This window comes from Kryptolebias marmoratus, linkage group LG8 (genome assembly GCF_001649575.2).
Source record: "Kryptolebias marmoratus isolate JLee-2015 linkage group LG8, ASM164957v2, whole genome shotgun sequence".
NCBI lineage: Eukaryota > Metazoa > Chordata > Actinopteri > Cyprinodontiformes > Rivulidae > Kryptolebias > Kryptolebias marmoratus.
Genome location: NC_051437.1, coordinates 8,946,825 through 8,974,081, shown reverse-complemented (window position 1 = coordinate 8,974,081; position 27,257 = coordinate 8,946,825). Strand labels below are relative to the sequence as shown.

At 43.7% G+C, this 27,257-nt stretch overlaps 4 protein-coding genes across 8 annotated transcripts in view; all 4 read left to right on the top strand.

The window, feature by feature from the left end:
• prickle3 (prickle homolog 3) overlaps positions 1–8,749 on the top strand; it is an 18,670-nt gene extending 9,921 nt beyond the window's left edge. For 3 of the 4 annotated variants that reach the window (XM_025004489.2, XM_017409328.3, XM_037977056.1), the window contains 9 exons: positions 3,195–3,378; positions 3,635–3,748; positions 3,893–4,030; positions 4,332–4,535; positions 5,531–5,717; positions 5,822–6,163; positions 6,285–6,590; positions 6,671–7,054; positions 7,143–8,749. In XM_025004489.2, the coding sequence (XP_024860257.1) occupies positions 3,195–3,378; positions 3,635–3,748; positions 3,893–4,030; positions 4,332–4,535; positions 5,531–5,717; positions 5,822–6,163; positions 6,285–6,590; positions 6,671–7,054; positions 7,143–7,603 (2,320 nt within the window). In that variant the 3' untranslated portion in view covers positions 7,604–8,749. Of the gene's footprint in view, positions 1–86; positions 262–3,194; positions 3,379–3,634; positions 3,749–3,892; positions 4,031–4,331; positions 4,536–5,530; positions 5,718–5,821; positions 6,164–6,284; positions 6,591–6,670; positions 7,055–7,142 lie in introns of those variants that run through there. The other variant, XM_017409329.3, reaches the window with a different exon arrangement.
• A 710-nt stretch (positions 8,750–9,459) lies between these two features.
• fam110a (family with sequence similarity 110 member A) lies at positions 9,460–12,446 on the top strand. 2 transcript variants are annotated; one of them, XM_017409402.3, is made up of 2 exons: positions 9,460–9,616; positions 10,637–12,446. In XM_017409402.3, the coding sequence occupies exon 2, from the start codon at positions 10,788–10,790 to the stop codon at positions 12,066–12,068; it is 1,281 nt and encodes a 426-aa protein (XP_017264891.1). In that variant the 5' UTR covers positions 9,460–9,616; positions 10,637–10,787; the 3' UTR covers positions 12,069–12,446. The 2 variants fall into 2 exon arrangements, with proteins under 2 accessions (XP_017264891.1, XP_037832983.1); XM_037977055.1 differs by lacking the exon at positions 9,460–9,616 and adding an exon at positions 9,659–10,523.
• A 2,165-nt stretch (positions 12,447–14,611) lies between these two features.
• Positions 14,612–23,846, top strand: mfsd2al2 (major facilitator superfamily domain containing 2a-like 2). The gene is made up of 14 exons (XM_017409436.2): positions 14,612–14,876; positions 15,660–15,779; positions 15,880–16,004; positions 16,108–16,240; positions 17,959–18,013; positions 18,094–18,257; positions 20,353–20,443; positions 20,611–20,729; positions 20,881–20,964; positions 21,061–21,144; positions 21,231–21,343; positions 21,490–21,633; positions 21,710–21,874; positions 23,425–23,846. The coding sequence occupies exons 1-14, from the start codon at positions 14,796–14,798 to the stop codon at positions 23,792–23,794; spliced, it is 1,848 nt and encodes a 615-aa protein (XP_017264925.1). The 5' UTR covers positions 14,612–14,795; the 3' UTR covers positions 23,795–23,846.
• Positions 23,847–25,668: 1,822 nt separating this feature from the next.
• The window catches only part of fkbp1aa (FKBP prolyl isomerase 1Aa), a 7,033-nt gene continuing 5,444 nt past the window's right edge, over positions 25,669–27,257 (top strand). The window contains exons 1-3 of the mRNA XM_017409387.3: positions 25,669–25,802; positions 25,907–25,954; positions 26,404–26,516. Of these exons, the coding sequence (XP_017264876.1) occupies positions 25,766–25,802; positions 25,907–25,954; positions 26,404–26,516 (198 nt within the window). The 5' untranslated portion in view covers positions 25,669–25,765. The remainder of the gene's footprint in view (positions 25,803–25,906; positions 25,955–26,403; positions 26,517–27,257) is intronic.

Here is a 27,257-nt window from a genome sequence, read left to right as displayed (position 1 = left end):
CCCCACCCACACACACACACACACACACACACACACCCACCCCCGTGCATGACGGAGGAGGGTGGGAGTCAGCGCTGGTGGGCACATTGAAAAGAGCAGTGCAGACTGAGAAATGATCAGTCAGAGAGGAAGATGCCCTGCTCTCACTGACTCGCTGTTAGGCACCAGAAAGCTGCGGACGCCCAGTCAGGATGGTTTCAGTCTGGACGGGACAGCTTCAGCATGCTGACTGGGACTAATCTGTCATGATTATTGCCAAAGGTAATGAGGAAGCCACATTTTTCCTGGTTTACTGGATTAGATGGACTGGGAACTGAAACAGTCATTAGGGGAGATGAAAGTAGACTCTGTGTGTGTCTGTCTTTAGAGGATCTTGTGTGTCATTGTCTGACTATGTTGTTTTGTGTATAAAGTACAAACCATATGTCCACGTAGGACTGACAGACAGCTCGCCTGTAGCTTAGAAATATATTAGTGTTGAAAACTTGTTCAGCTCTTTCCTTTAATTTAATGTCTTCACTAAAACAAATAGGATAATAAATGTTATATGATTCATTTTGTTCTCATTCATCTAATGATGCTGTGTAGCTTTTATGCATTTCCAACTTTTTTTGTTAGAAGACTATTTTATTCTCTTTCCTTGGTTAATTGGCTTTATTATTATTGTTTAAATGATTTAGTTGCTATGAGCAGTAATGGTAAACTGTGTATACCCCACAATAACAAGATTAGCTGTACATGCAGTCTCAGTGATGATGTTTTGGTTCAGCAAAACAAATTTTGAGGCATGCTGTTGATGCCTGTCCAAATAAGCATCTGTCAGGACTCCTGGTAATAAAACTAGTATACTGGATCCAGTGTAGTATTTCAGAATACTAAGTAGCCATTTGATACCTGTACAAACCAAGTCTTATTTTGTGTTTGTATGAGTTTGTCTTATTGATCTACTGTAGGACATAAAATTCAAGAACAAAACTGCACATTATTCCCTTTTCCTTGAAAAGCGTTGAGCAGGCCACCTTTTCCAGAGGTTTTCTCCTCTGTGCAGCATTAATGTCCCAGACCTAACCATGTTAGATCAACAGATCAACAGTTGTGCTTGACCTCGCTCAAGCAAGGCCAAGTACACATCTGTCCAGGTGCTTTCTGAGCAGATGTGTAGCTGTCACACTCTTGGATTTGTCAGGCTACCAGGCTAAACTGAGGCAATTAAACTGTCCTTTTATTTACTGCCCCGCATTTGGATCTCCTAATTAGTTTTTGGGGGAACAAAATTAAATGTGGCGCCCATCCAGTGGGGATAAAGCTTAGTTTGTTACGTCACAGGATTGTGGTTCAGACAATCAAACAGGACGAGGCTCGACACAGCTGGTACTGACTGAACTGCAGCGCTGAATAACTCCTGATTAAAGGCCTCTTCCAACAAACATGTGCATTATTATGGTTTGGATCTCCTTCTTCACATGCTGTACCATTAGCACAGAATACAGAAGAGGAACTACATTTAACTGATTTTAGTGTGTACTGTGATTCATGCAGTGTTTGAACTTGTCTCTTTTAGTGAAGCAGCTGCACAAAGAGAGGATCTGAGACTTTTCAGAGTACCTTAAACAGCTCCAGATTGGGACTTCTCTCACTGACTGTTGTGTGCATGAGAAGGTTGGCATCTGCTGGTGAATGAAGCATCACAGATGCTTTGATAACTGTATGTGTGGCTGCTGGTGGAGGATAACCGGCTGAGACGTGTATTCGCCATCTGTCCCATCATACCCGCTCTCTGACTGTCCTGTCCTAGTCTTGCTGAGAGCTTGTGCTCTTAGATCTCTTTTTGTTAACACAGTAACACAAACACAGCTGGAGGCAGATTTGTGCCAACACGACTTAAACCTGACCTAAACTTACTTGCTGTGTTTACTATTATTTACAGTGTTTCTGTCTGCTTCCTAACTGTGGACATTTACTATTCTAATGCAGAACTTAGCAGCTCCTATAGTCCTGGTTTGGAGACTATTAAGGGGGATCTCAGGATAAATACTTTAGTCTCTGTGATGTCAAGTTCTCAGCAGTTACATTGTGAGGAGTAAGGAAAGAGAACATTTTCAAATCTTAAGTTGTCACCAGTGGTGGCTAATAGTTCAGAGAGCCCAGTTTTTATGAACCACTGATTGGAGGAGCAGTACTCCTCCGTTTACCTGGGGTTCTGTGTTTGGGTGTGCAAGCCTTTTGGTTCCATGGGGATTGGGTGCTCGAATAAAGCAGCTTTGTGCCTCATGAACCTGAGCCACAAGTACCAGCTGGTGAGCTGTTATGCAATCACAGCAGAGAGCACCACACCAAGTAGATACTGTATATTGCCACATTGTCACACCCACTCTAATGCGTGACACCCACACCTCACTTTCAGCCCAGGGCACTTTGTTCTGACTCCACCGGTCCCACACACACACGCACACACACGCACACACACGCACACACAGTCACACCCTCCTCCAGATCGAATGAGATGCAGAGTCGGAGAACAAGATGGTTGTAATACGAGGCAGAGGGAGATTACTGATCCAATCTTCACCTCCCTCTCTGGACTGGCCTGGATTGAGAGGCGGGCTTACGTCCGTGACCTCGTTTGTTGCTTGTTTGGCAGAGATGCTCCAGTCCAGATGCAGGTCCCGTGAGGGGACAGGGTGAAGAGGGCACGGACTGATCCGAGTTTGTCAGAAACCATGTGGGTGTTGTGTTTTTCTGTGTTGCTGACAACAGTTGTGTATTAGCGCTGACTAGTGTTTAGTTTAGCCAGCCTGAACAATGTTTGTGGGCTGGTTTGTGACGTAATGTCTCCAGTTCTGTGTGTTCATAAATTATATGTTTGACAGCAGTTGGAATGGCATGAGTGTGATATGAAACTGTTATTACTTTGAGAACCCTTTAATGTTTGGGTTTGTTTACTTTAAAGAGTCAGATTCTGGGCCTCTTATCAGAGAAGATTTCAGTTTTAAACACTTTTATCTATTTTTTTGCCACCACAGTAAACAATAAAATACACCTTTTAGTTAAGAGTGACGTTCAAAACTTTCTGTTTTGCACCACAGGACCTGAAGTAACCACCTGCAGCGTTAAGTGAAACATTAGACATGTGATCAGCTTTCGCTTGTGTTGTAAATCAGATCTGAAGCCTCAGACCATCTCTGTCTCCGCAGGAAGATCTGTGTGCACTGTAAGTGTGTACGGGAGGAGCATGCGGTGCGTTCGGTGCCAGGGCAGCTGGAAAAGATGATGACGAAGCTTGTATCAGACTTCCAGAGACACTCCATCTCGGACGACGACTCGGGATGCGCCTCCGAGGAGTACTCATGGGTCCCACCCGGGCTCAAGCCCGAACAGGTAAGAGATTGTGGCGCAGAACAGCCTCAGAGTCAAGATATAAATTAATGCTACACAGACACAGAAGATGCTCTGTCTTACCTGGACGTGTTCATACAGAGACTCGAACTTATTAGATAGTTTGCAAGGCAACGATAAAAACATTCTCATTTGGATTTATGTCAGCACTTGAATAAAATGCTCTGTAATCTGATAAATTGCTGTATGTAGCCTCTCATTTCTGCCTTTATGTGAGCATACTTGCCTTCTCATACAGGTGTACCAGTATTTCAGCTGCTTACCAGAAGACAAGGTGCCTTACGTGAACAGTCCAGGGGAGAGATACAGGATCAAACAGCTGCTGCACCAGCTGCCCACCCATGACACTGAGGTAACATCACTATCATTACAGATGATCCAGACAATTTGCTCAGTCATCTGCAAAATACCTGGCAGATTAACTGTTAATGGAAACAGCCTTGATGCTATTTGAGCGTATTGTTTGTGCTAACAAGAAGATCTGTGTTTCCTTCAGCCTCAGTACTGTAACTCCCTGGACGAGGAGGAGAAAAGAGAGCTGCGTCTCTTCAGCCAGCAGAGGAAAAAAGAAAATTTGGGCCGAGGCAATGTGAGACCTTTCCCTGTAACCATGACCGGAGCCATCTGCCAGCAGGTGCAGAATAACACACAAAATTAGCATGTTTCAGAGATTAAGCTCTTTTTTTGTCGCAGCATTAATGCACAGATGTGAAAGCCTGTTAAAATGTGTGAGAACCCTGTAGGCTGGAGGTGCATTTAGGTGCATGTAAGCACAGGTATAGCTGAGGGGCCACAGCAGCTGAGATTTAATGATCACAGGGCTGTGTGAGCCAGTGACTGTGCAAATTAAACTGTTCATCTTTTGTTAAAACATATGCCATCTGACTTCCTTCCCTTCGCACCGCACCCCCACCCGACCACGTCTCTTTTTCCAGTGTGGCAGGCAGATCAGCGGGGGAGATATCGCCGTGTTTGCCAACCGGGCGGGACACGGCTCCTGCTGGCACCCTCAGTGTTTCCAGTGTGCGTCCTGCAACGAGCTGCTGGTCGACCTGATCTACTTCTACCAGGACGGACAGATTTACTGCGGCCGGCACCACGCTGAGAGGCTCAAGCCCCGCTGCCAGGCCTGCGATGAGGTGACCGTCTCACTAAACTCCCCCCATGTAGCTCCAGTTCAATCATAGATGTGTTTCACTATCTTAATCGCTTTGTACTATTTATAGATTTTTCTATTGGTCTCTGTTTGTTTTGACTGGCCTCTTACTATGACTTAAGGGATTAGTTGAGATAGTTCACTAATGGCTCTGCCAGGACCGACTCTGTAAGAGTTTGAATGGTTAAGCTGGAGACGGGAGGACTGCCAGGCACATCGCTTTTTTATTTATCCAAGTTATCAGTTTAATTTTTACAAATCCAATATCGTGTCCTTAAGCATTAGAATATATAAAGATGCATCATCCCATGATTGTCTGTGTTTTACAGAAACTGGATAGTTTTAAATAAGCAGAGTGTAAACGTTTTTTGCTGGGTTCAGCCTTCACGGTACGTTTGGTAATGAAAAAGCAGACAGCGCTGCTTAGAGAGCCCTTAAAGCCGAGCTCTGCCTCAGACTTCAGGCCCAAACCGACACCCTGTGTCTGTACTAAGTGGCAAACTGGATGAGATGAATGTATAATAAACAAACTGTATGAAATTAACCCTGTTATTAATAGGAGACCAAACTAAGCATGATTAAGCAGTGATTGCTCAAGGCTGACACTAAAGGGTATGTTAGGAAAAAAACACGTTATGTCAGTATTATAGTATGGGTTCACCAGTGAAACACATTTCACTTTCCTGTTCTGCTTGAAGTACCACAAGATAACATTTTTATTGTCCAAACAGTATGGAAAATCATTTTATAAGGTTTCACCTCAAAAGATTTTTTGAATTTCTATCAAATATTGACTTTAAAACTATATTTAAATGATGTGTTTGTATATTTTCTTGTTTTAAATGAGCTGTTTATTTCAGCTAACTGTCATGATGTAGCCATTGTTGCTGACATGACATTAAACCAAATCTTCTTCCACTTGTTTGCTCTGTACCCAGGAATGATCTCAGACTCTGTTTCTTTCACCCCCGGCTGCAGATTATTTTAGCAGATGAATGCACAGAGGCTGAGGGGAGATACTGGCACATGAAGCACTTCTGTTGTTTTGAGTGTGAGGCTTCACTGGGGGGTCAACGCTACATCATGAGAGAGACTCGACCATACTGCTGCTCCTGCTACGAGTCCCTGTATGCAGAGTTTTGTGATACCTGCGGAGAGCACATAGGTACTGAACTAACTGTAAAACACTGATTTATTGACATCCATCTAATCATACAAGATTATAATAATCAACACAGATGTATATAAACGTGATAATATCTGTGTCAGGTATTGACCAGGGCCAGATGACGTACGAGGGTCAGCACTGGCACGCCGTGGAGTCGTGTTTCTGCTGCGCCCGCTGTCGCCTGCCTCTGCTTGGCCGTCCCTTCCTTCCACGCAGGGGGCTCATTTACTGCTCCAGGTCCTGCTCACTCGGCGAGGACCCCAACAACTCGGACTCCTGCGACTCGGCGCTGCAGAGCAGATCCCCTCATCACAGCAAACGGTGGGAGACGTCAGAGAGACGCCGTCAGCCACAGTGCGGTTCCCCACTGCAGACACTAGAGGGCATCAACCCAACTTCAAGGCCTGCAAAAGACTGCGTTCATCCTGCGGTAGAAAACAAAGGTGAATGTGAGACACTGGGTATTAAATGTTGTTTGTGTGCCAGTGAGTTTTTAGATTTCACTTTAACTTAGTAAATACAATGTTTTTATTTCACCACATTTGTTTATTTTGCTGCTCTCAGAGCTCCACTGCAGTGCTCCAGTTCAAAATGGAGTTTCTTCCCCCCATGGTCATCCTTATCCAAAAGGATCCTACTCACCTCTGCCCCACATTCATCTGGGAAATGGCTTGGGTCCGTCCTGGCCCAGCGACATTCCACACTACAATCTACTGCCAGGGGGCTGTGGTGTCAAACGTCCAGGCAGGGACTTTCAGTCCCAGGGAGAGCAAAATGGAAATGCTGCACGAATCGGTCGTAATTCCAAAGGAATCTCTACTGAAAAAGATTGTAGGAAGTGGGTGGAAAAGACAAATCAAGCAATGCAAGGTAGCAGAAGTTACTGTCAACATACTCAGTACTCAGACTAATTCCTCTAACAACTAAACCTCTGATTATTCTCTCCACAGCGTTTCCTCCTCAGATAAACTCACATGTTAACGAAGTCGTTTCGTCCGACTCGCCTCCCCCCTCATCAGACAACTCCCCCATCCTCCCACCCCCTCTCCCTGTTAAGTCTCGTGACTTGATGCCCCACGATCCAGCCCCTCAGACCCAAGCAGAGGACCGACCCCCCGGTTCTCCTCCCCCGCTGGCACGCAGTGGCACAGTGAGGGTCAGCTTCAGAGAACCAATCAGCTGCAGCTACTCTGTAGAAGATGATGAGGATGAAAATGAGGAAGGGCTGCAGCCAGAGGGTGAAGAAGATGATGATGAAGAAGAGGAGGGGGAGGGAGGATTCAGAGGCAGGTTGCATGTGCAGAACAACGTCCCACCACAGATGGATCTGCTGGGTGAGGAACGGTTTTCAGGTGTTAAATGTTACTCAGGTTGGTTCAGTTTATTTTTTATTTTGAATGTGTTTTTTTTTTATCCAACCAGATGGCTCCTCCTCATATCAGCGCAACATGAAGCGAGGATGGGGGCGATGCCGCGTCCCTTCAGACCCCTCTCTCTACCCAGGTTCAGAGAGGTGCTCCCGAAGCTCGCGGCCGGACCGGCCCCGACTGGACTCCCCAGACGTGCGAGGCGAGAAAGAGAGAGACAGCCGGAGCTCCTTTAGCTCCTCCTCGCTGACCCTCCAGCCGGGACAACACAAACACGAAGACTCGTGCTCCACCTGCTCCTCGTCATCAGACTCGGAGGAGGAGGGCTTCTTCCTGGGACAGCGCATCCCTCTGCCCCCACAGCTTCAAAAGCAGCAGCCTGACGAGCTCCAAGTCCAGGTGTCAGAGGAGGGAAGGGAGCTGCAGAGAGACTGGAGCCTGAGAGGCAGCCTGAGGAGGAGAAGAGCTCTCAGCGTGGGTGCAAAGGACAAAGATAAAAACTGTGCTGTCTCCTGAACAACAGCCTGCAGTACAAAAACACGACATGTCGCAGTTTGTAACTTATGATGCACAAAAACCGAACTCTGGTGTTTATCAGCTTCATAGTGATGATGTAGAGGCACATGTCGACTTCTCCTGCTGCACAGAGTCACTTCAGGACTTTGTGTTTCTGGTGTTGACATCTCATTGTTTGAAGTTTTACAGAGGAGACAAGGATGCAGTGTGTGTGTGTGTGTGTGTGTGTGTGTGAGAGAGAATCATGTGAGCTGTGGTGAATGATTCAAAGACTTGTGTTGCATCTGTGTCTTTATGGTGAAATTCTACAGCTCTGTAACATCAGAGTGAGCTACATATGCAAACAAGCATTAGCACGTTATATCCAGGGACAGATTTACAAAGACAGGCTTTTATTCTGTCTTCAATAACCTAATTTAGGCAAATACCACTGATGTGCAAAGCTCTTAAAGTGCAGCCAATACTACTGTTGTACATTTCCAGCATGTTATTGCACTTTCTGGAAAAAGCACTCCCCATTTCATTTCCTTTTATTCCAGCAACAACAAGATTCCAATCTTTGGTTATTTTTGCAACACTTAAAGGTGATAACAGGAAGTATGTTTCAAATGAAACCTTTCTTCATCATCGTGTGATCTGTTTTTGTGCTGCACACATCGTGACACTGCAGAAGACAAGGGAAGAGAGTTATTCACCTTCCTGATACTTTTCTGGAGCAGAATCAGTCCCCTGCTGCTCTTCATATACAAGCTCACCGCGTCTCCCTGCAATATTTCTGACTAAGCTGTTGTCAAAATACCAAAGATGAGACATTTTTATAAGCGAGAGCAGCAGGAATTTGCACGCCATTCTGTGGTTTTAGGTGCAATCTTCATGCGGCCTTATTATCTTACATTTAATGCTCCAAAAAGACCAGATAGGAGTTTTAGTTTGACGACACAATATGATTTGTTGTAAAATTCAATCAGTCACCTTTGAAGACTATAGTCTGTGACATGGGACTTAAAGGTCATCTGTTTTTATATCTACAGAGTAGGCCGCAGTTTTTTGTTCAGTTTGAGTTAAAACAAAGGTTTTGTGCTTCACATTTGTTTCTCTGGTTGTATCATATGCTGTATATGAGTAAAGATGTTTTGTCTAAATGTGTTTCACGAGGCTTTGTATTCATGGTGGAATAAACTGGGAAAAAAAAGTGATGAAAAAAGTTCAATAACGATAAAACCAAAGCAGTCCCAGATAGTATCCATGCACCCTCCCCTTAAAGATGGAATATGACAGTCTTCATTTCAATAATTATTTCTTTTAGTTAAACTACGCTTCATCTCAAGTCAAATTTATATCCAGATGTGTTCATATTCAAGAGGAGTTTATTATCATTCCAGCTTTATAAATATATGTATAGTAGGAAATAAGAAATTGTTTCTCTGAATGAGAGGAAAACGATAAAAAATTAAACGGCAAATAGGACAAAGCCATAAAGTGCAGCTAACATGTAGAAAGAAAAATACAGAGTATTCATAGATATAAAGATATCGAAACCAGAACAACATGCTTTATAATGTGCCTGAGAAAATCTGTAACATTACTTTAAATCAATATAATTAGTTATTATTAAGACTATTTGAAACTAAAGAAGCTCCTTGTCAGTAGAGCCTCAGTATAAACTTCTAATCTAATCATTTAGATTATAAGTTTTCATTTTTGTACTAACAACAAAGTTTTAACTTGGATTGGTAGGATCTACATCCGTCCTCTGAACCATGAGCTCCTCCTTATCTCTGTGCGGATAAGGAAGGGGGGTCACGTGACTCCTCGGAGCCTGATTGGCCCAATCAGACCGAGGGGGCGGAGCCTCGAGCGCCGCACGAGTTGTCAGACCGGTTAGACCTGCGCTGTTTTTATCGCTTTCAGAAGCTCTTACGGGAAGACGACGTCGTTTGTCGGCTGTTTTCTTCTTTTGTTTCGCTCTCTCTTCCTGTGAACCTCCTCAGGAGCTGCTCTCACACCGTCCAGGTGAGTTTCACGAGCACAGAAACGGGCAGTAAAACAGTTTTAACTAAACTTCCAGCTTCAATTAGAGCAGCCTGGAGTCGGTCCGGTTGTCCGTATAGGCCTTGAGGTAAACCCGTACCTGGCGCTCACCTGGCCTTTTGTGTCTTAGCTCTTTGTGCGCGTGACTTCCTGCTTCACTCCGTGTTTGCCATTTACTTTCAACACAAGTACATGTTAGCACTTGACCTGGCAGCAGCTCGTTTGTGGCTGTGTTTTTGTTTGTCTGAGCCACCTCCTGGAATTCCTTCCCGCTTAGTAACCTGGGTTGACTTCAGGGGCCTGTGGACCTGAAGGCAGGTGGGAACTGAAAAGTTTCATTTCTGTGTCAGCAGGAGTTCGGGCCCAGCTCGGGCTGGAATGGGAAATATGTAGAGCATCTGAGTGGCAGATGGAGACTGCTCTGGAGCCATGTTTTAAACACGCACACACTGGCTCTTTATTGGACTCAGAAGCACAGACGGAGTGTTTTGGAGGCTTATAACCATGATCTGTTGAGCTCTTTGTTTTTGTTTTCATTGATCCCACTGAGGCTCGTGGTTTGGGGAGAGAAGGCCACTACAAACCCTGGCAACAGCCTGCCTTATTTAAAGATGAGGAGTCATTGTTCCCACAGCAGCTGTTGGTGTGTGTGATCTGCCCCTGGACAAAGGCCCACTGACAGCTGTTCTGGTGCACCTCCTCCACATCGCCCCTCGAACACCTCCGCCACCCTTTTCACCGCCTCTCCACGAACTGCAAACCGAGTGTCGCTTTTATTGTGCGTTTGTCTTCAAGAAAGATGGATGGCTGTGAGGAATTGTTCGAACCAGACTTGGCGCTGGCAGCCATTGAACTTGGAAGACGGGGAAAGTGTCTGGCTGGAGTGTGGGTGTGTTTGTGGCATTAATAAATGACTAAAGAGTCTTTAAAAGAGACGTGTAGATTTTATTTACTGGTCCTTCCTCTTCTTTCTCTCTCCTGACTGGTGTTTGTTCTCCACAGGAAGCCCAAATGTCAAGGAGCTAGAGTTCAGCTGGGATGCTGAGGTCACATCTTTTCAAGAATGCGAGACAAGTAGAAGTTCGCCCAGACTCCCATTCCGACGTGGCTAAATCAGAGCTGTGACATCAAGGTACGACCACTAGCTGACAGGATGCCTGTGGAGACGCTCCATCAGCCCCTGAGGCAGCCAGTGCGGGCTGCTGTGAGAGCTTCACCGCCGCGTCTGCGGCCCAAAGGGCCGGTGGGGCCGGATTTTTACCGGAGGACTCCGACGGCAGCGAGCACACCCAGGCAGAGTGCTGTGGAGAGGCTGGAGGCAGACAAGGCGAAATACGTCAAGAGTCAGCTGGCTCTTTCCAAGCAGCAGCCGGTCAGGCCTCCGGAGGTGAAGAAGCCTCTGTTGAACCCCAACACTCCGCTGCGTCCCACCAGAAAGACCCCCGCCCAAACAGCCACAAAACCAGAGGGAGTCCAGTTGGACTTGAAGCATCTCAGTAACCTGATCAGTAACCTCCCAGATGGACCACTGTCCGGTTCAACGGCAAAGTCAGAGGAGAGTAAAGCTCCCGAATGTGCTGCTGCTTTAAGGAGCCCCCCCTGCACATCACCATGTGTGCAGCAGATAAAGGAGAGGCCGTGTCCACCTCCACGTCCTGACTGCTCCAGTCCAGCTAAAGTAAGATTAAAAGCGTCCGGACCTGGACCTGGCCAGGTGGAGAGTCCAGCCTTGGCTGCTGCTCCGGCTGCAGGGACTGTCCGCAGAGTGGACGTCATGCCTCAGCTCGGCCCCGTGGGGAGGACCTGCAGACCCCCTCAGGTCTTAAGGAAGCCCCTCCAGCCCAGACCGGTACTTCCCCAGTTACCGCTGCGCCCGGCTACATCACATCAGCGCCTCATCCACCAAAGAGCAGCAGCAGGTTCTTCTCCTCTGAAACCAGTTGTTTCTCCATCAAAACCCGACAGCTCCTCCTCTCCTCCTGCGAAAAGCCCAGCCCTCGCTTCGCCGCCCTCTGCCCTCCCCGCTTTCCCCCCTCCTTCTCCTGCAATCACCCGGCTGTCCTCCTCCAGCTCCAGGAAGCGTCCCTCTTTGACCCGGTCCAAGTCGGACATGAGCGACCGGTACTCCCGAGCCGGGACGGAGCTGGAGCGCTTCTTCAACCTGTGCGGCCTGGACCCCTCAGACCTGCAGGAGCTGCCGTCCTCCGGCTCGGACATCGTGTCCCTCGCTCGTTTCCGCAGCGTCAGCGCCCCGGGGTCCGAGTGCGGAGGCTCGAAAAAGGAGGAGGAAGACGACGAGGATGAAGACACAGGCAAAGCTACCGGCCGTGCTCCTTACACCGTTTCTGTTATTGAGAGAAATGCAAGAGTGATAAAGTGGCTGTATGGGCTTCGGCAGGCCAAGGAAAACGCAACTAAAAGCACTAATTTGTAGCACGGCGGTGATCCAAAAGAGGAAACAAACCTGGATGATGATTGGACAGATTAATGGTTAACATTAAACTGGTTGCAATCTGAAATGTACCCAATTAAGGTGAAAAATTAGGAATTATTTCTTCTGTCGGAGAGGTGTCCATCTCTTATTTAAAGTTGTTTTTGTTCTTGTTTTTTTTTCTCCAAAATTAGAAAAATGATGAAAGACGTCTTTGAGTCCTGTTTGTGTGTATGTTGGATTATTTTTCTTTTCCCCCTTTTGTAAGGATGATCATGGGGCCTGTTGATTTCACCCGTGCTGACGTGGCAAAGTCTCTCATTGTGCACAGATCACATTATGCTGTATATAAATGATATTTAAAATAAAATAATGCAAGCATCTGGTCCTCAGTGTGATTTTTATTTGAGAGAGGGAAAAAACCCTTCATACAGATAATACAAAGAAAATCGTTTGTCAGATGTCTTAAAACCATCTGGATGTAGTTTTTCCTTTGTGTAAACGGGGTCTTCAGCATGATTAACCACCAGCTTGATATAAAACTGGTGGGTAACTCAAACTTGGACTCAGTTGGTTTCTTCAGGTCTGACAGCAGAGGTCTGCTGACCCATTTCAAGCTCTCTTTTGAAATGCAGATGCACAACCTTTTAGCTGAGTCAGTCACTCAGGCTGCAAAAAACTCCTCTGAACCAGAAAATCACCACAGTGTTAGACAGAAGGACATCTACCTGTCCCTCTAATCTGGACCCTTAGTTCTCCAGGTTTTCTCACCATCGTCAGTGTTTTTGTCATGACTTATGAATCATTCAGGCATAAAAAGGCTCCTGATGTCAAGAGATGAGCCATGTTTACTGACCAAAAATAAAGTTTGATACTGGTTGACTTTGTAAACACAACAGAGGTTCACCCCTTGTGTCTAGGAGCCTTTTATACTGAAATTAAAGGTCAAAGTAAGGTCTTAAACACAAGAATGTCAATTTTAAATGAGTACAAGAGTTGGAGTGAAAGTAAGGCAAATTGGATAAAATCTAAAGAAAAAATATTGTTAGACTTTTTAAAAGCCCGGAAAACTTAAAGGGGACCTGTTATGCAAAATTCACTTTCTGCATGTTTTTGTACCTCCATTTGGGTATCTACTGCTTCTAGAAACAGTCCAAGTGCAAAAAAAACCCAAAACACCCAGCCGTTTTCTGACAATAAGTAACTGTTTCCTGATGTCTGCAAAACGACCTGTTTCAAAAACCTTGGGATTGTTGCGTCACAATCCCCGTTACCTAGCAACCCCAAGCCCAACCCAGCCCCTCACCTAGCAACCCAAGTGGAGCTCCGCCCACTTCATTACAGGAAGGCCGTCCTGTTAGTTCTGCTGATTTTACTGCTGAACAATGTCTGCTGGAAAAGGAAAATGTTCTGTTGTCGGCTGCAATATAGAACGTGTCTATATTTCCGCTGTCCCGACCCGCTACCAGTCGGGTTTCAGACCTGCTGTTTGCCGCTGTTCCACAGTCAGAATCCTCAGAGTTTGAATTAATAACGATATAAATGTGCGTCAGATCTGCAGCTTTAATCCTTCGGTGAGTTTTTCTGTTTTGAGATGGTCACTGACTTGAGGGGCGTGGCCAACAGCAGCTAATTTGCATAATAATGATGTAGCTCTAAAACGCTCATTCTGAAATGAATTCAAAACAGGCAGAACTGATCAGGTGAAATCTCAATATCTGAGATTGATTTTGTGTATTAAATGTAATGAACATATACAGCCCACAGACCAACCTGACTTGTTCAAGGAAGAATAATAGGTCCCCTTTAAAAAAGATTTTAAAAAAATTAGAAGAGCTTCTGGCTCCTTCCATGCAGAGCAAAACAAAATAAGAAATCCTCTTTAAACCCTTTTTTCCGACTCTGATTCATCCAGAACATTGGTTTTTTTTAAAGGCTCTCAGTTTTGTAGTTCTTGTCATGCCGACAGCAAACAGCAGAGAGAACACCTCACCCCTCTGATTATCACAGAGGTTTGTTCCTCTTCTGAACCCAGGCGTTCAGATGTTCAGGATGTGACGGCGTTTTTAATGTTAATCTGTTTTTTCCCCCCTCCAAGTCATTTGACTCATGCAGATGGCTTCAAGGTTTAAACTGTTTGATTAAATCAGCTTATCCAGAGGACCCATCCGAAGCTTTTTGACTGTTTTGTCCCCCAGGCTTCATCCGGTGGAGGAACTCTCCTCCCGTTCCAGCTGCAGGCCGAACCTCCAGCTCCTCACTGATGCTTTAAGCCAGTGGTTCCCAAAGTCGGGGTCGGGACCCCGCTGTGGGTCACAAGACACCAAGTCTGAGGTCCTGAGATGATCTCCAGAAACCAAACCAAATTTTAAAATAATGCCTGGTTTATTCTGTAAGTCTTATAAAAATGAAAAGCAATAAATTGTAAAAGCAATACATTATGATATGACGCTCTCTGTGTCGTTCAGTCAAGGATCTTTGAGGTTTTTCTTATTTACCTCTGATTATTGTCATTTTTAGTGACTTCCAAAGTGAGCGGAGTGTGTTTGATCTGTTCTGTGAGCAGCAGGCAAACGTCTCGTTCGAAGAGGGTAAAATGAGCCGCTGGTCCTCAGAGTCCGTCCCCTTCCAACAGATGAGTTGATCAACCAGTTTCCAGCAGGCAGGATTCAGGTTCAGCTCAGAGTTTCGGGAGAACCGTTTTCTGCTCTTTCCTCGTTCTCTCAGAAGATGAGCTGCTTTGAGAACCTTACGGAGCGACTCAACACTCGGAGAAAGCAGACAGAAGGTTCTCACAGAGCTGATCAGAGGGTGAGAGACGCTTCTGTGCTCAAAATGTTTTCTTAGACTTATGTTTTAGTTCATTATATCAGTTCAGAATCATCTTATAGCAACTAAAACTGGAATGATAGCAAAAAAGTTTTATCTTCGTTTATTTTCACTGTTTGTGCTCATTAATAATTGTACTTTGAGTGTGAGCTCTTATTGAATTTATTTCTTGATTGATTCTTTTTTTCACTAATTTGTAAAGTGTTTTTTTTTTTAGTTACTTCTGAATGATCTATGACTTAAAAGCATTTTTTATTTGATTTTCTTTATGAAGGGTTATTTCAGAATGTAAATGTTTTGAAATTCTGGTTTTAATTCTTGTATAACAAGAGAACTAAGTATTGTTTTTAACATAATCTTAGTAATAATTAATCAGTTTTTAAAATAATGTTTACCGCGCCGTTCTCTTTTAATGTGGACTCCAAGCTTTGATTCATCATGGGCAGATTTTTAACAAAGCGAACAAATCAGCGAATGCTGTTAGTTTTTTATAGCTTTTAAAGTGTTCTTGTTTCACCTCCTCTCTGCATACCTTCGATTCCTCTGTTTGTTTCCTCAGTGAATAACTTGAAAACATTTATTAATTACGTTTGTAGCCCACATTTTTAACCTGACGCTGTAAAACAGATGTTTCACGGCTGAAAAGTAGTGTTGAGTTGATTCCTGCCATTTTCAACCATCGTGAATTTATTACGACTCGTTTTTCATCTTGACTGGATCAGATAAGAGGAGAAAACCTCCTGACCTCCTGTCTGCTCCTCCCAGGAGTCGGCGGGGGCTCCTCTGTGCAGGAAGCTGTGTTATGCTGTGGGTGGGGTCCCATATCAGATCACCTCAGCAGCTATAAATATTTCCCTGCAGATTTTCCTCCTGGATGTTGTGCAGGTAAGCGAGAGTCCATGTCTAATGATGCCGTGTCCTCTGACCTTTGCCCTGCTCTCGCTGTGAGACTAAACATGTCAAGCTGGTGAATCGCCCCCCTCAGATGGAGGCCTCCTACGTCTCCTTGGTCTTGTTTGTGAGTCGGTCCTGGGATGCTGTGACCGACCCTCTGGTTGGATATCTGGTGAGCCGCAGTAACCAGACACCCATCGGAAAACTCACTCCATGGTTTGTTGGCAGAGCCACATGTTCCATGTGTACGTGACCCTAACTTTAGCCACCTGCTCTGCTTCTCTGGACTCATCAGAACCTCCCCTGGTTTGTCTGGCAGGCTGGTAGTTTCCGCTCCGTTTGGCGCCCTGTCCTACGTGCTGCTGTGGTTTGTTCCTGCCGAATCCATGTCGGAGGCGGCCTGCGTGCTCTGGTTCCTCACGGCAGCCTGCCTGTTTGAGACACTCATGAGTGTAAGTGTGTGTTTTTGTCAACACAAAATACTGTCCTCTCCACTGCATTCATTTTAGTTGATGTTACTAAGATAACCCAGTGGACAGTGTGATGTCTCCCACAGTCAGAGCTTCTGGATCACATCACAGATTTGTCTGACTTGGTAACAGCTCCACCATAAAAGTGCTTTTCCTTCTTTAACTTTTGGTTTCTGTTCAGTCAAAGTGCCACTAATGCAGTGTCTTACATAAAATCAAAGCTCTGGAAAAAACAAAACAAAAACTGAAACCAGCCTTGTGCTTCAGACCTCTTCGAGTAATGGAGGGTATTTGGGCAATGCCAGGATTGTAGTTTCATGTTTCTAATGTTGTAATTTTTTCTGGGCAAACCTCTTTAAAAAGAAAAACTAGAAAAAAAGCCTTCTGCATGTTTCCCCACATAGTCATCTACCAGGGTGTAAAATTGAAGGTCCAAAGCTCTTACTTTATTAAGCTGCTAATGCTTTCTGACCCTAACTTCAGAAGGATCTTTTTGTGAGATTGACTTGAGACATATCTAAAATATGCTTTATGCTTACTTGAGACTGACATTTTGTCAAGGAGGAAATACTGCAGCTTTTTAATTCAGCAACTAAATCAATATATAAGATATTCTGTGGTGGGCTTCTGTGGAAAGGTTATAGACAATTAATATCTTACCTGTTGCAGATTGCCTCAGTTTGACAAAAAAAGAGTTTAACTCTGAGCTAACAAGCTAACGGCTAGTCCAAAGGAAACCAGTGTGGAATGTGATAATGTGAAAGTTTTTTATAAACATTTATATCACAGTCAATTTTGCTGTTTGTGGTTATTTAGGCAGAAATGTTATGATATTCTAAGGATCATAGAATGAATGTAAATAACAATGTAACACGTTATTATATTTATTGGTTCATTTTTGAGATTGGAGCTCCACTTTGTTCTCGGTTCTGCTCAGACTAAAAATCAGCTTATGAGAGTTAAACTCTTTTTATCTTTAAACCGAGATCTATAAAAGAGCTTTTCACATCAGGTGAAATATTTTGTGTTGCTGAGCTATTACTTTGTTATGCTACATTACAGGTAAATGATCAATTTTAAAAAAGAAACATTTTTTTTTGTCTCAATCTGTCTGACAAACAAAATCCCATATTTATCCTACTGTTCAGACATCTGGACTCAGTTTTGGAGCGTCTGACTTCTAGTCAGGATGTTGAAACTTTAATTTCATTTTCTGCCACATGTCAAAAAAACAACATATTGTCTCAGTATGAGTGTCTGTGTCCCTGGGAGGGCAGGAAATGCTTAACTCAATCAGTGTTTTTTGTAAGTTTGCTAAAATGTTGTTGTCTCTCACGTTAATAATCACAACTTATTAGACGAATCATGCAAACCTTTGAGGTGTCCAGCCTCTTTGTTTCAGACCACTGGACAGCACTGTCTCAGTGACAAAGAGTCCCAACACCGGAGCCTTCATTCTTCTGTCAGTAACAATCATCTTTGAGGTTATAGTGCAAAACTTTGTAATCATTCAAGCAGCCTGTGCTTCTCTCTCCTTTGTTTTCTTATAATTGCCTCCGTGGTGACAGGATTTCACTTTATTTTCGCGTCACTGCGTCTGCTGTCACTTTGCCCTGAGCCTCACCACTACGGCTGCAGTTTCACACACCCGATGTGCCGTCAGCTGGCATCACTGTCTTCCTCCTGTCGTCTTTGAACAGTGCTACAACGTCCCCTACCTCTGTCTGAGGGACAGAGACTCTGCCGCCGCCTACAGTAAGCGTAGCCACACTCAGCAGCTCACATGTCGGGACCATCAGGGGTCACGCATGCCCTTCTGTCCTCCTTTCACCCAGGAATGAGTGCTGAGATGGGAGCAATGCTGCTGGCGTCAGCGATTCAGGGAAAAGTCGTAGCTGTGTACAACACCGAGAAGCTGGAAGCCTGCGGGCAGCTGGACCCGAACCCTCCAACATCTCAAGGCTCGTCTGTACCCTACACCGCTTCTCTCCAGGAAACGGTACCGCTCAGTCATCGCTGACGCTGCAAGGCTTACAGCTTTGTGTTCTCACAGCGTCCCAGGGAGATCTTGTTACCCAGTAATTTAGTGCTCTTGGTCTGACGTGGGCATTGTTGTGTGTTTGTCTGTATTGTGTGCAGCAGGCCTGCAGACCTCATGGAGACAAATCAGTTTGTACAACTTGTTGAAGCTTCCCATATAAAGTCACACATGGGCATAAAAAAATCTGCAAAGAATGAGGAAAAAACGTGGAAATAGATTGATGTTGGTTCAGCGTCCCGACAGTAGGGCAGTGACTCTACCTAACAGCCTCAGTTTAGTGGACTGTAGTCTTCATCACATGAACTTTATATTTTTACATTAATAATGCTGTTCTAATAAACTAATGGGACAATAAAACTAGCTGTATATGAAGCTGGCATTCTTTGAAGGAATGCATGTTGCCCACCGTTTTACATGCCAAGGTTTTAAACAAAGAGTATGTGTTGAGGATGCCTCTCAGCTACTGCCACACCAAGCTTCAGCTCAGTATCTGTCAAACCGACTGCCATCTTGAATCAGCTTGACTCTAAAAGTGAACCAGGTGCAGATGTACATCCAGTGATTACTCTCTGAGAGTTTCATTAAAATCTGCCCACTGGGTCATGGACTATTTCGCTAACAGACAAACAAACAAACACACAAGATTGCTTGCCTGTCATGGAGGAGGGGGATAAATATTGAGCAGGTATTTGACGTTTAAGCAGAACAGACTCTATGTTTGGTATCAGGCGTTAGCTTCTTTGAGCTCTGTAGGTTGGGTCATGTGGACCCCGAAAATAAAAACATCAAGCTGTTTTTTTGCTTGTTTTGTATTACTATGAAGACATCAAGCACCAAGACATACTTATTGTTTGCATTTGTAAGAACTAAGACAACTAATTGTATGGCTGATGAAGTTTTTCGGTCAGTCTGACTGAAGATGGCCGCCACGGATAGTCAACCTGAGCACACAAAGACGTCTACGACTCAGTCAGTTTTACAGATATTGAGCAAAATTTTGGTGTGGAGGTAGCTGAGAGTCATCCCCAACACGGACTGAGAGCACATAAAATCTTTCTTTAACGTGCAAGGCAGCAGGTCCCATCCCATCAAGGGATGCTGCTTTCATTTATACTCTAATAATTAAATTTTGAAAATCTTCCTCAGACTGATAAGAAACCTCCTTTTAATTATCACAGGAATTAACTTGTCATTCACAGAACAAGGCAGCAATAACTTGGACAGGATAGTTTAGACCAGTGGAGAGATTACTGACCAGTCAGTATCTTACCTGTTGCAGATAGCTCTTTGAATGACCTCAGTTTAAAGAAACAGAGGTTTGTTCGGACTGGAGAGCCAGCCTGAGACCAAAGAGGACTGCTGCTGAATTACCAATGTCACAGCAGTTAATTTAAATATGTTTTTTTTAAACCTTTACATTGCCATACATTACTTGTGCATTAGGCACTTTTCTTTTACATTAAACCAATAGTTTTTAACACTCAAGACTGTGCTGCTCTGCAGCCTGTAACCAAAAAACATTTCATGTGAAATTTATGTTGCAAAACAGAACGTGTTAGCTATCCGATGCAAAAGTAATACGGTGTAAAAAAATAACATTTATTAAAATAATAATAAAATAACATTTAAATTAAAGGGAAATTCAGCTCTATTTTTATTCTGCCTTACTTTGTGATAGTTACTTTGACTGAGTACCTTTTACAACACATGTTGGACCAACTCAGTCGTCAGTGTAAAAGGTTTATAAAATAACATTTGCATGAACAGCTGTGAAATTTTTTGAGATAGTTGTTTTAAGATGACAGCAATCCACTCTAGTTTTGGCCTTGTTGGGACTAGCTGTGAGCTCATCAACATGGTCAGAATTAAACCATTTTTCTCCAAACTGAGGTTTCTAAAGCTATCTACAGCAGGCATTAACTGTTCATAATCTTTCCACAGAACACGATTTCAGAAAGGACTGTTGGTTTGTGTTTACAGTGTCTTGTCCTGAAACAGAATAAAATGCTGTTTTTCTAAGTTAAACTTCCATGTGTGTGTGTTTTATCTGCAGCAAAGGACTTTTCTGACCTCGGCTGCAGTTACGGGCGCCTTGTTTTTCCTCTGCAGCCTGGTTCTCTTCTTCGGGGTGAAGGAGCAGCGAGGTGAGGCCAGATCAGGTCAGACATGCTGCGCTGTTCAGACACTATAAATAAAATAACACTGTTGTTCAGCTGCCTAACGTGTGCTGGTTTAGTCCATCAGCAGTGTCCCATGATGTGAATCTCAGTGACTCTCTCCTTTACCCATGTCGCTGTGTATTTCATGTCAGATCCTCACTACTCGGACAGAACACGGCCGTCTTATCTGAGCTCAGTAAAGATGCTCGTACGCCACGTTCCTTACCAACGACTCGTGCTCGGCTTTGTGTTTAGCGTTCTTGCATTTCAGGTACATTTTGAGTTTATTGTGGCTGTGATGGACAGAAAGTTAGACTCCCTACATTTGGCTTCTGCTCCTTACTTTAGTGTTTGTTCTTTCCAAACTCATGCATACGTTTAGTGTCATTTTACCCTTTTCTGCCCCACTTGTGTGAGCCCAGATGTCCTTAGGTAACTTCGCACTGTTTTGCAGCCATGCAGCTGGGCTGGGAACCCAGTTCCAGCTCCTCCTGCTGGTCCTGTTGGTAAGATGCAAGTAATGGCTGCATAAGGATATTATTGACTTTAAACGTTTGCATTTAAAAAGCAGACACAAAGAAACATTTCAGTATTTCTTTCAGGTTTCTGCGTCGGTTGCAGTTCCGCTGTGGCAAATGGTTCTTATGAAAATTGGAAAAAAGGCCACAGTTTTTATTGGATCTTCAGTGAGATAAAGGACATTCTTGCAGTTTACATAACATTTAGTAGCTTGGTGTTTTCTTTTTATCTGTAATAATTGCCTCTTCCTCAGCTCTTCATTCCTGCAGTGATCATAGTTGCCTGCGTCCCCACTAACCTTCCAGTTTTCACGACGATGTGCGTTCTGATGGGATTCAGTGTGGCTACCGTGTTCCTGTTACCCTGGTGAGTCAGTTTCAAGTCTTCACATGAAGTCTGTAGCCACTTCCAAACCTCAGCCAGTGATGAATATGTCAGAATCTGTGTTTAGCCGGTCGCTCAGACCTCTTCATTAAAGCCTGCTGTGTTTTTTTATGCCGTATGCGCCGTAGGTCGATGCTCCCAGATGTTGTAGATGACTTTGCATTGAAACATCCATCCTGTAAAGACCTAGAACCTCTGTTTTTCTCTGGTTACACCTTCTGCAGTAAGCTGGCAGGGGGGCTTTCTGCTGGACTTTCTACCATGACCTTGCAGTAAGTCAAACCTTCTCATTCAGTCATCTGCGTGGACCATTTGGGATTTAACATTTTGTCTTCTGGTCCTCTGCAGGATTGTTGGCTACGAAACGAACGCCTGTAGCCATGGCGACGAGGTGGCGTCAGCTCTGGTTGTGCTGTTCTCACCAGTTCCCGTCGCTCTTCTGCTGATCGGGATGGTGTTCTTTCACACTTATCCAATCAATGAGAGGCGACGCTCACAGCTCCAGGAACAACAGTAAGAGGCTCTTTGGTTGATCTGAACTGATTCTCAAAAAGCTCGTTTATCTTTTGTCAAATTCAGACAGATATCGAGACAGTTTAGGTTAGCCTGATCAGATTAAACCAACATATGTGTCATTTTAAAGCATGGGCTGGAAAAAAATGTATTATTGTTATTAATAATATTTTATTATTAGTAGTACATATACTGTGACAAATGCTCTGAATTTAAATGTTCTTGTAGTTTTAGAAAAGGTTTATGTGGACTGTTTGTTTTTTTGATTCGGGCTACACAGCGTTACTGTTTTACAACCCCAGCTCCCAAAAAGTTGGGACATTGTGTAAAGATTAAAAATACAGAAAAAAGAATGCAATTTTTTGTAAGTTTCATAAACCTGGACTTTATTTACAATAGAACACAGTAGACACTTTAAAATGCTTAAACTAAAAAAAATGTTCATTTTTAGGAAACAGTGAGGTAATTTTGAATTTGATGGCAGCAACACATTTTAAAAAAGCTGGAACAAGGACAACAAAAAGCTGTAAAAGTAAGTGGTACAGAAAAGAAACAGCTGGAGGAGCATTTTGCAGCTAATTAGGGTAATTGGAAACAGGTCAGTAAGAGGACTGGGTAATTTAGAGAGGCTGAATCTCTCAGAATTAGATGGGAAGCGGTTCACTAGTCTGCAAAAACGGCATCTAAAAACAATGGAACAATTTAAGAATAATGTTCCTCAACAGAAAATTATGAAGACTTTAAATATTCCATCATCTACAGGTCATACTATCATCAAAAGATTTAAAATTTCTGCAGAAATCTCTGAGCTCAAAGGACAAAAAGCAGAAAGTTAACATTGGATGGTCGTGATCTTCAGGCCCTCAGGGACCACTGCATTAAAAGCAGCTCTGATTCTGTTCTGGACATCCCTGCATGGACTCAGGAACACTTCCACAAATCATTGTCTGTAAACACAGTTCACTGTGCCATCCACAGATGCTGCTTAAAGCTCTATCAGGCAGAGAAGAAGCCAGATGGGAACAGCATCTAAAAATGCTGCTGTCATCTCTGAACCTAAGCTCATTTAAAATGGACTGAGGCAAAGTGGAAAACTGTTCTGTGGTCAGACGAATCATGTAAACCATGAACTTCAAGTCCTCTCTACTAAAGAGGAGAGGGACCATCCAGCCTGGTATCAGCCCACAGTTTAAAATCCTGCCTCTCTGATGGTATGGAGGCGCATTAGTGCCTCTGGCATGGGCAGCTTACACATCTGGAAAGACCCCATCAATGCTAAACATTTCTGACTGGCTCATCTCCTTGATCTGCCTTGAACCTTTGACTGTGGTGGAAACGGACGTGGAACAAAATAATTTTGAACGGTCCCTGAAAGTGTGTTGCAAGGAATAAAGGCTCAGGGTGGCTTTAGTCAAAACACACCAAGACCAAAACATTTGATTTTTGTAACAAGAAATAATCTTTTCTTATGAAAATCAAAACCCAGCTTTTCCAAATCCAAAGGAAGAAGAGAAGAAACATTCATTATTTTGTTTCCATTTTTCATATAGACCAAAAGCTGCATCAACATCAGCAGAACCAAGAGAGCACACAGAGGGACCACCAGTCTCTCAGAGGACTTATTTCAGTGTGACACCAACATCAGAGACCAACAGAATATATAATCCTAACTCATCACCTTGCTGCCATCAACAGGAGAAGAAGAGCTCACACAAGCCACCCCCCTCCATATGCCTATCAAACAACCTTCCTAAAAAAAGTAGAAGAAATGGTTCTGGTGTTCAATCAAAGATAACTCCTCAGTGGCATAAACCCAAACCCAGTCCTGATCAGGTCTCAGAAGAAAATAAACTGAGTGGAAACACCCCTGGTTCTATCGCCAACAGGCCACACCGTCAGTCCAAGGTGTCATGGGTGTAGAAGTATTCAGTTGTCCTTCCATACCAATCAGCAGACGTTAATGGCTTCAGCATGGACTTTGATGATGTACTATGATTGAAAACATGTATGGCCTGTGCTGAATTAAAAATGTGATTTGATTGTTCGACTGTTTTCTGTTGGATGGGCTGGTGTTTCCCACGAGGATACCAAACATCAGAAATGTCTCCCACTACAGCGTCCATAATGCACATTGTTGGACTGATCTTTACCCAACACTGTTGAGTTTTTGTTTTCTGCTACAGTTTAGATTGCTGCAATTCAGTGGGCTGCTTATGCTCAAATAAATTGTCTAAAATGAACAGCTGATACAAACTATAGAGGAAACAATATAGTTCTAATAAAACTTAAACCTTTACTGCAACCAGCCTACAGGGGGCACTTGACCTGTTTCAGCTTCCCCATTACGTCCCTGTGTCTAACTATTAATATATTTTGATGGTTTAGACTTGACAATAAATGCTTTAAATAGTAATGGGCCATTTGAAGCTCTGGTGAATGTATAAAAAAACAAGTGTTTCAGAAGCTCTGAGTTGTTTGGTCAGAGTCACTTGACCGATTAACGTTGAAAGCTACGTCACTGCTTTGGTACCTGACTCAAAGGTTTAAAAGGAAGTGAATCACTGGGATTCACGCAAAACATAACGAACCAGCGAGCGACATATAATGAGACATAGAGGCAGACAGCCTTAAGTGCTTTATCTGTTTAGTTTACCAGTTCATAAACCCTTCTACCCCCAAGAAATAAAAGAAAAACTTTATATGTAGGGAGGTTACAATATGATCTTACAGTAAACATAAACCAATTAATTACTTACATAAGGTCATGGAGGCAGGGAGCTTGCAGTGTAATTCCAAACGGGTATTGTGTTGTAAATTAGAAATGTTTTTTTTAAATCTGTTGTAATTACAAATGTCAAGAAGTCACAAGCAAAGGGGGGTCATGCCATGGCACACGTTTAAACAAGTTTATTCACCAAGTAACCATAATTTTGTTCTTACGCCCACAAAACAATACATGTTCAAAGCAGCACAGTGGCAGCTCGAAATCAGACAGGAATGTCCCATGATATTAAACAACAAACAGGCAGCCATGATGAAGCTCATTTCAGGTTGGAGTTTCAAGCTGCTCTTTATGCTTTTGGCCACCGATGTCGTCAAAGAGGACTGTGATGAAAAGCTTGGAGTAATGGACCCTTTAAACAAGCACGAGACAAGACACTTCATATTTATTAACCTTTATTTAAGCAGGCAAGTCCCATTGAGAGCTCTGTTTTTCAAGGGAGCCTAACATGCTAGGGAGGAAACCGGAGTGCCTGGAGAAAACCCACGCAAACACAAGGAGAACATGCAAAAAACCCCAGGTCAAACCCAGGGGTCCAACCCAAGACTTTCTTGCTTTGAGGCAATAAGCCATAGTGTTGACCATTTAACCAGCACACGGTCTGTATTTGCTATTTACTGCCTTATTGGCCTTATTGGTTCCCAACAGCATCACTCCAGACCAAAAAACAAAAAGTGTTTTCAAACAATAACAAAACTTGCTTCTTCTTCTGCTTAAATTTTCCCTGATAAACACTCCTCAGTGTCCTACAGCGGCCTGCTACAGATGCAGGACACTGAGGATGACTGGAGTGCTTTATGGTAGGGTTTAACTAAAAAACAAACATGAAAACTCACTATTTTGATATTTTATTTAATTTCCCCTTTAAAGTTTCTCATTTTGGGAAAATATCAGTTTCTCACCAAAAACCCCAGTGTGTGTGTGTGGACAGGACGCTCAAACGCAGCAGAAAGTAGCAGTGAAGATAAATACCGAATATAAGGCCTCAGCTAAAATGTGCCCCCCCTGGTGCCTCTTTCTCCTCCCGCGCCCACTCGCTCGTCGGCGGGCCGCCCCTGCCTCCTTCCTCCGCTTCACAGGGTGGTCGACTGGACAGAAAGGAAGCGAACATGGGAGTAGAAATTGAGACAATAACTCCAGGCGACGGTTAGATGAATGCGACTTCTTTTATAGCGTGATTCTCCAGTTTCTTTACGTGTTGTCTGGTTCATCACTAAACCGTACTTCCTGTGTTTTCTCCCGTCGTTTAGGACAGACATTCCCGAAGAAGGGACAGCGCGTCGTGGTGCACTATGTCGGTGAGTGAGTCAGTGCTGCTCGCACGTTTCGCTTATTTTCATTTTTGGTGAGTTACATGGGTCGTTAAGGGCATGGAGGCTCAGTGTTTCAGGGGAAGGAGAGAACAAGTCTTAGCAGTTTGTTTGGCTAACAGCTGCACGTCCAGAGCGCACTGTTAGCATCGCAGCTATCGCTGTTCATGTTCCGTCTGTTTGGCTAACATCCGCTAAGTTGGTGCTAAAGTCAGAGGCTATTTTTATCAGGCACTCACTTACTCTGGCGGGCAGGACTTTTTTATTAACTGGACGAAGAAACAGTTGGAGTGACTGCTGTTGTTTTTATTTAAAAGCTACGGTGAAAGCTAGCGCTAGCTCTCGGTGACTTCAGACCGCTCATCAACCCAAGCCAAATCTCAGGCTTTACATCTCGAAATGTCTAAACGAGCTTCTCCTGGTCTGAATGTGAACAGGCACGCTGGCAGATGGGAAAGTGTTTGACTCTTCGAGATCCCGGGGGAAGCCCTTTAAATTCAAGATCGGACATCAGGAGGTGATTCGTGGCTGGGAAGAAGGAGTAGCTCAGGTGAGGAAAAGCCCTTCGGGCGCTCAAACACGAACATGGACAGTTATTTTGGGCATCGGTGTCTACTTTGCTAAAATCAGACTTTAATGGAGGATTCTGTCAAAGGTAGCATGTGCTTCTGTTTGACTGCGTTTTCTTTATTTACACTCGTAATCTATATACACGTTGGCAGTGTCACTGAAGTAGAAATACATAGAAATAAGTTGGTTATTTCAATGTGTTTCGTCTATGCTAACAAGGTGAGAAATCGTGGCGCCATCTTGGTAGGTGCTACGTGCCGTCCTTAATTACTGCCAGTAAGGCATATCTGAGGAAAACATCCTAAAGTCAGCCAACAAGCCAGTGATTTGCCATCAGTCGTTTTAACAATGTGGTGTTATGTTATGTTAGGGGAATATTTTGTCAAATTAGCTCCTAAATTAATGAAAATGTGACTTTTTCAGTTTTGTCAGTCTTGTCCATTGTGTATGCCCTTCTGTGCTGTTAGATAAATCACTCACAAATCAGTAAATATCTGCACTTGTTTTATTGGTGAAATATATATTCTGAATAATAGTGAGTTCGTATAGACCAGACAGAAGCTCAGTTATCTACAGGTGCTGGTCATAAAATTAGAATATCATGAAAAAGTAGATTGATTTCAGTAATTCCATTTAAAAAGTGAAACTTGTATATTATATTCATACATTACATACAAACTCATATATTTCAAATGTTTATTTCGTTTAATTTTGATGATTA

Excerpts from the sequence above, each read along its gene's own strand:
- fam110a (XM_017409402.3), top strand. The coding sequence starts at position 10,788 with ATGCCTGTGGAGACGCTCCATCAGCCCCTGAGGCAGCCAGTGCGGGCT.
- mfsd2al2 (XM_017409436.2), top strand. The coding sequence starts at position 14,796 with ATGAGCTGCTTTGAGAACCTTACGGAGCGACTCAACACTCGGAGAAAG. Across the intron at positions 20,965-21,060 it reads TCCTCCTGCTGGTCCTGTTG|GTTTCTGCGTCGGTTGCAGT; the intron begins GTAAGATGCAAG and ends TATTTCTTTCAG. Across the intron at positions 21,634-21,709 it reads CTTTCTACCATGACCTTGCA|GATTGTTGGCTACGAAACGA; the intron begins GTAAGTCAAACC and ends GGTCCTCTGCAG.